At 28.3% G+C, this 6,211-nt stretch overlaps 1 protein-coding gene across 1 annotated transcript; it reads right to left on the bottom strand.

The window, feature by feature from the left end:
• Nucleotides 1-4,858: 4,858 nt before the first annotated feature.
• Nucleotides 4,859-5,933, bottom strand: LOC145848947 (kelch-like protein 35; the record flags this gene model as incomplete). Its single annotated transcript, XM_082954111.1, has 1 exon — nt 4,859-5,933. A coding segment is annotated over one exon (1,075 nt), but the record flags the coding sequence as incomplete, so codon positions are not given.
• Nucleotides 5,934-6,211: the final 278 nt, after the last annotated feature.

The raw sequence follows: 6,211 nt of genomic DNA, 5'->3' as shown, positions 1-6,211 counted from the left end.
AAGAGTTTTTCGGCTAAATATCGCTTACTTACCTAAGAAATGCGTACTTAAGCGGCATATAAAGGAAAAAAAAAATTTTGAACCACCTTTGAAAAAAGTCTAGACACGCCCCTGATCTGTATAAATAAAAAAATCTTGATAACCGTTAAAGTTTTTATTTCAAAAGTTTTTTTTTTGCTTTAGAAGAGTATATATTTGAGGTCTTTATTTGAAATGACTCCAAATTTTTAACTTAAAAGGTCTTAAAGTAAATTTTATTTTTTAACTCGATCTATTATTGTTAAAAGTCTATATATTAAGGAATTTTTAACTATTAGTTCTATACCGTTTTCATGATATAATATGTAACTTCAATCTTTACTACATTTGCCTTTTATTATATTGTTAAATTGTTAATATGATATTTATATTTCTCTCTAAATTTTAACCTATGTTATATAAGTCTAGTTATTTTTAAACAACTCGAACTTTTATTTGTTTTTCATTTTAAATCTCTTTTTGCATCGCAAATAACTATAAAATAAAACAGTTGATTTTTTATTCTATTCATTTTAGTTTTAAATTCCGATCAAAGTAACGTTATAAGTTTTTATATTATACATTTATATATACATTTATCATACATTTACATACTTCTATATAGTTATCGAAACGTGATGCTAAAATAAAACAGTCAAATTAAACGGTTATGACCTTTGAAAAATGGCATTAGAGAAAACTGTGTACTTTAAAGTTTGTTTTAAACTCAATCTTTGAACGTATATAAATAAAAACATATAAATTATTAAAACTCTAGTTTGTTTGTTTATCCAAGTTTATTGTTAATTATCAGTAAATTTTAAACTAAAAATTTTACAAAATATAGCAAAAAGCCTTAATTGATAAACTCGATTATGAAATTTTAAATTTTTATTACTCATAATAAAAAGGATATAATTTAGATTAAAAATAACTAAAACAGATAGTGTTTACTAATTTTACTTTACTAAATAGCTAATAGATTTTAAGATTATAATTTTAAGATTGTATTCTAAGAACAACTAATTATTTGAGGTGATTTATAGCGATTAAAAACTTATATTTTCAAAAACAAGATTAACAATATGCATAACCTTTTTGTTTACTTATTTTTGGATCAGCATTAACTCTCAAAAAACTATATATACGATATTCTATTTTATGAGTATGTTTAGTAAAAAAGTAAAAATATCTACCAACTTAGCTAACTAAAATGTTTAGTTTTAGCTTGTTTTAATGGATAGAAAAAGATTTATCGAATAGTTTTACGTAATTTTTTTCAACTATTTAACGTAATAATTAAGTTTGTCGATTGTTTTAACAAATGTTTTATAAAACTCTTAAAAATAACGTTAAACCAAAGAATTTTTTTGATAAATTCAAGTGTGTGTTATTTTATAAAATGCACAGCTCAACAATTTACTTTTTTAAACTTAAGTGTAATTTAAATTTTTCTCTTAATAAAAATACCTTATATTAATCGTGTAAAGATGATTTCATATTAGAGAATATGTTTATCTTATCAAAGACGACTAATTAAGTTAAAATTAAATAAATAAAAAAGATTACACACTGAGAAAAGTTTGAATTAATTGTGAATATAAAATTAATTTGAATAAAGCATTTCAAACTAACATTTTGTTTAAAACTGTTTTTTACAGGTAGTTCAACTATAAAAGACAAAACAGTAGTTTTACAATCCTAAACTAAAATTTAAGTAAAAAAGTCCCTTTAAAACAAAGCAAAAAAACAATTTAATCAAAACTTAATATAGTAGAAAATAAAAAAATATTGAAATTAAAAAGCAATACCCTAATTTAACACAAGCTAAATGAACTAAATAATACAATATTAGGATGAAAAAAACTTAGTAAAAGCTAATTTTCGTTTTAAAAGTTTATACTTAAATACTTGACGTAATAAAAGTTATTTTCTAAAGAGACTTGTGTAAAAACTGTTTGTTAGAAAATTATAAAAGTTTTGTTAATGAATTTGTAGTATAACTTACACATACTTAAGTAGCTTTTATTATAGAAGATAATAACAGTTTCTGAAATTAAAAACTTAGCTAGTTTCTTGTTCGAATAATAAATGCATTTTTTAAAAACAATGTCTTTTTTAAATGTTTAAAAAAATAATTATTCTCTTTAAAATTAATTCAGTCAATAACTTTTCTCTTAAACATAAAAATCCAAAACGCAGCATTTTATTCACAAATAAGTATAAAATGTTGATCAAGCAATAAAAAATCCTTATTAACTTTTAACATTTTGCTTTCTTTAAAAACTATTATCTATAAGTAAATTACAAACTTTTATAATTTATAAGCAGTAAACTTTTTGATAAAATCTAATGCTTTTTGTATACTATAAGTTTTAGGTGCAAATTATGTAAGATATTGAATAAGATTATGTTGTATGAATTATATATTTTTTAATTTAATTTTAGTTTGACGTACTTTAGCTTTTTCATACTTATTAAAAAATAAAGAAAATATTATTTTAGAAACAGTTTCAAAATAAAGAACTCTACTTGAATTTAAACATGACATACCTTTGGGTGATTAATGAAAACTTTTAATGCTAAAACTAACTACCAGCTAACTTAAAACCGTGAAAACTAATTGCAGTACAGCGAAACATTTTATTTTTAATTGATAATTCTAATGAAAAAATTGAGTAAATTTTACTTGTAACTTAGTAATATTAAAGCTTAGAAGCATTGAGTTTTCATTTAATTTTATTTATGTTAGCTATTTTTTAATATTTGTTTAAATATACAGGTATATAACAGTTTGTGTTGACTATAAAATCTTGTTTAATTTACTCAGTAACGAGCAAAATTTAAATGTTTAAATATTTCTTACAAAAATATTTAATTAATTAAATTTAAAATATAAAAACTTTAAGACTGAAAATTATTAATTATTTGTTTATTATAAAGAATAGTTTAATATATAAACAAACTGTATATGTTTTAAACTTAGATGGGTTTGAAATAAAACTTTATATATTGAAACTTAGTAGTCTTAATTGATAGTAAATTGAACCGATTTATTATTATGTTTATAAAACTGTTTGTAAGTGATTTGTTTAGACTATTAGTTTTGTCAGTTATAAAATTATCACCAATATATTTTTGTATCCGTTAATCCTTTTTATTTTAAGAGCTACTAAATTGAGAAAAATATATAAATAACATAATTCAGTTTATACCAATTTGTTCATCGTTTGTTTTTAAATAAGGCTATTATCGAAAATTAATATTTTAAATATTAAAATTTAAATAAACATTATCAACTTAAGTTTTTCTAGAAGAATAGGTAAACATGTTTAAAGTTGAAAACAAATCGGAAGGTTATGAAGCTGCTAAAAACCAAGAAAGAAAGTCAAAAACGAAGAGCTTTATCAGCAAAGGTAAAAGTCCTTACAATCAAAACGGAACAAAAAGCCGCAACGATATTGTCTCCACTTTTTTACCTCGCAATAGACTTAACAGTTCGTTAAGATTGGCGTTAGACACCTTTGTGACAAGCAACATGTTTCAATTTACGACAGCTCTTCAGTTCATAAACGGATTGGAACATCTGATGCACAACTATGACAATGGGAAAAACAAAAACAAAGACTTCTACTATTTTCAACATCAAAAAGTTTATTTGATAAACTACTTGTATAATAACTACAAGGAAAAAATACCGGGTCAAGAAAACTTTCACAACGGTTCAGATTTTCAAAAGCACGTGCTCAAAGTTGATGAAAACAGATACTTGGCGGGTTGCATGGTTTTCAACGCTCAAGACGAAATCTTGTGCGTAATAAACTCAAATAAACAGGTCAACCTGCCTAAAGGCAAAGAGGATTTTGACGACGACGGTGACAAAAAATGACCGGCGTTCGCGAGTTAGCAGAAGAAACTGGACTGGTACTGACGTTGGATGAGTACAAAGAATTGAAAGCGTACGTTGAAAACACACCTCATGGTAAGCGCTCAAAAACAAGGTTGTACTTAATCAAGAGCTTAAACAAAAACAGAGTGTAACTCAATCATCGTCGGCGAGGAGGGATCTTTGGCCTTGAATGGATCGACGTTAACAAAATAAATTTGCAAACAAAAGAGTTCGAAACTGAAGAGTATGGAGACTTGACTACATCAGTTCTTTTGTTTAAAGCGGCAAGGGATTTGTTGCAAACCGTGACCATTTTGCATTAGTTGAAAAAAAAAAATTAAAACTTAAAGTGGACTTAAGTAACAATGTTCAAGGTTACCAAGAGCTAAGAAAAAAGTTACTAAGAAGCAGTTTAAATAACGTAAATTTAATAAAATAGTTTAATTTGAGCTAAACAACTATTAAAAACTTAACAATATTGTTTAAAAATGAAAAAGATACATAAAATCATACTTGATATACAAAAAAAACGATGAAATTTTATTAAAAAAAATAAAAGTACTTAATCAAATATTAATGAATACTTCTACCTCGAGTTTTTCATATAAGTCTTTCAAAGAAAACTAGGACTTATAGCGTAAATAAAACTTTTTAAAGAATTTGTGTTTTTCATTTCGTATCGTTTTCTTTTGTATATATAAAATTTTAAGTTAAAATTGTAAAACAAAAAGTATTTTCAAAGTTTTAACAAAGATTTCATATCATTCAGATTGTCTTAATTTGAAAACCATTTTCAGTTAACTTAACAGTAAAAAAGTCCTTTACGTTTTAATATCTTCTAATTATAGTACAACTAAACACAAAGTCTGAAATATATAAAGTACTTTTGTAGTACGAGCAAGCATACAATTAAATTAACAAAAAAGTAAACTTAAGAAAGTAATTGAAATATTAAACATAAAACAATTTATAAGAATTCTCTTTAAACAATTGAACGCATTTTGAACTCCATTTATCTTCAGTCGTGTTGTAAATGAAAACATTGTGATCTGCTTCCTTTCCATCATACTTGACAATTATTTCGTTCCCTACTCGGAAGTATTCGAGTTTGTTATGATCGAAATCACCGTCGCATTTCAACGGGAACGGCTTAATAAGAGTGAACTTATCAGAGTCGAAAACCTCACAGTTTTGTGTGTCAAGACCAGCAACAACAAAGAGTTTGTTTCCCATCGCGACTGACCCGTGAAAATATTTTTCTTCCGTCAAGTCGGGCATGTACGTCCATTCACCTGCAAAACTCTCGTACGCCTCCACTGAGCGGCCCGTTCCAACAGTGCCTCCGGTGACGACAATTTTACCCGCGAACGCGACGCAAGAGTGGTCGTTTCTCGCGATCCCCATGCTCTGCAGATCCCGCCATTCGCAGGTGTCCGGGTGGTAAACGCGAAAAGCGGCCGATTCGACGTCCATTGTTTTCAACCAGCCTCCCGCCACGTAAAGCTTTTCCATGAACAAACACGCGGCGAACGATTCGAGCGCGTCACCCTTGTACTTGTACTCAGGCAGGTTTTCAAACGGCTCCAACGTTTCCATCTTCATTGTTTCGATCGACAACAAGTTCACTTCTTCGTCAGAGTCGGCAAAGTGCGCGAACTTCTTGAACTCCAACGGGTACTGGTTCTCGCAAACAACGTCGAACCCGGGTTCGGTTTTCAAGCTCACCAGGTAAGTTGCGTCTTGGAAGAAGGGCGTGAAGTCGTGCATGCACGCGCGGTTACGAACGTCTTCGAACCCGACCTGTTTTTCTTTCAAAACACGACCGACGTGGTTGCGGCAAGCCGGGCAGGACCGGCAAAACTCGTTGTTAAAAACGAGGCTTTCAAGAACTGGCGGGGGCAGCAGCTGCAGTCGAACCGTTTTCAAAAGCTCGAACGCCATTGCGGCTCTGGATTTTTTGTCGTGACCGATCCAGCGGACCACTGCTTCGAAAACTTCAATTTCAGAGCTCGCGTTCAGTCCCGACCTTGAAAGTATTGACTTTAAAGTTTTATGATCGACTAACTTAAACTCGTTAGTTTTCGATAAAGTTACAAAGTTGTATTCGATAATAGATATCAAATTCTTGTTAAACTGTTTTACTGAAAAAACTTTGAAAACTACTAACAAAAAGAAAATGTTCTTTTTATTTAGTAAACCTTTTAAACAGTCATTGTATGCGTTTTCTTCAACTTGTAAAATTTTTGCGGCTTTAAGAAAAGGAACCAAATTTTCAATTTTCAAACTCAATCTGCCTGTTCAAAA

Source organism: Thalia democratica, unplaced genomic scaffold, assembly GCF_965202585.1.
Source record: "Thalia democratica unplaced genomic scaffold, ktThaDemo2.hap1.1 HAP1_SCAFFOLD_1873, whole genome shotgun sequence".
Taxonomy (NCBI): domain Eukaryota; kingdom Metazoa; phylum Chordata; class Thaliacea; order Salpida; family Salpidae; genus Thalia; species Thalia democratica.
Note: the sequence above shows the minus strand (reverse complement) of the source record. Positions and strands in the feature narration are given on the sequence as shown.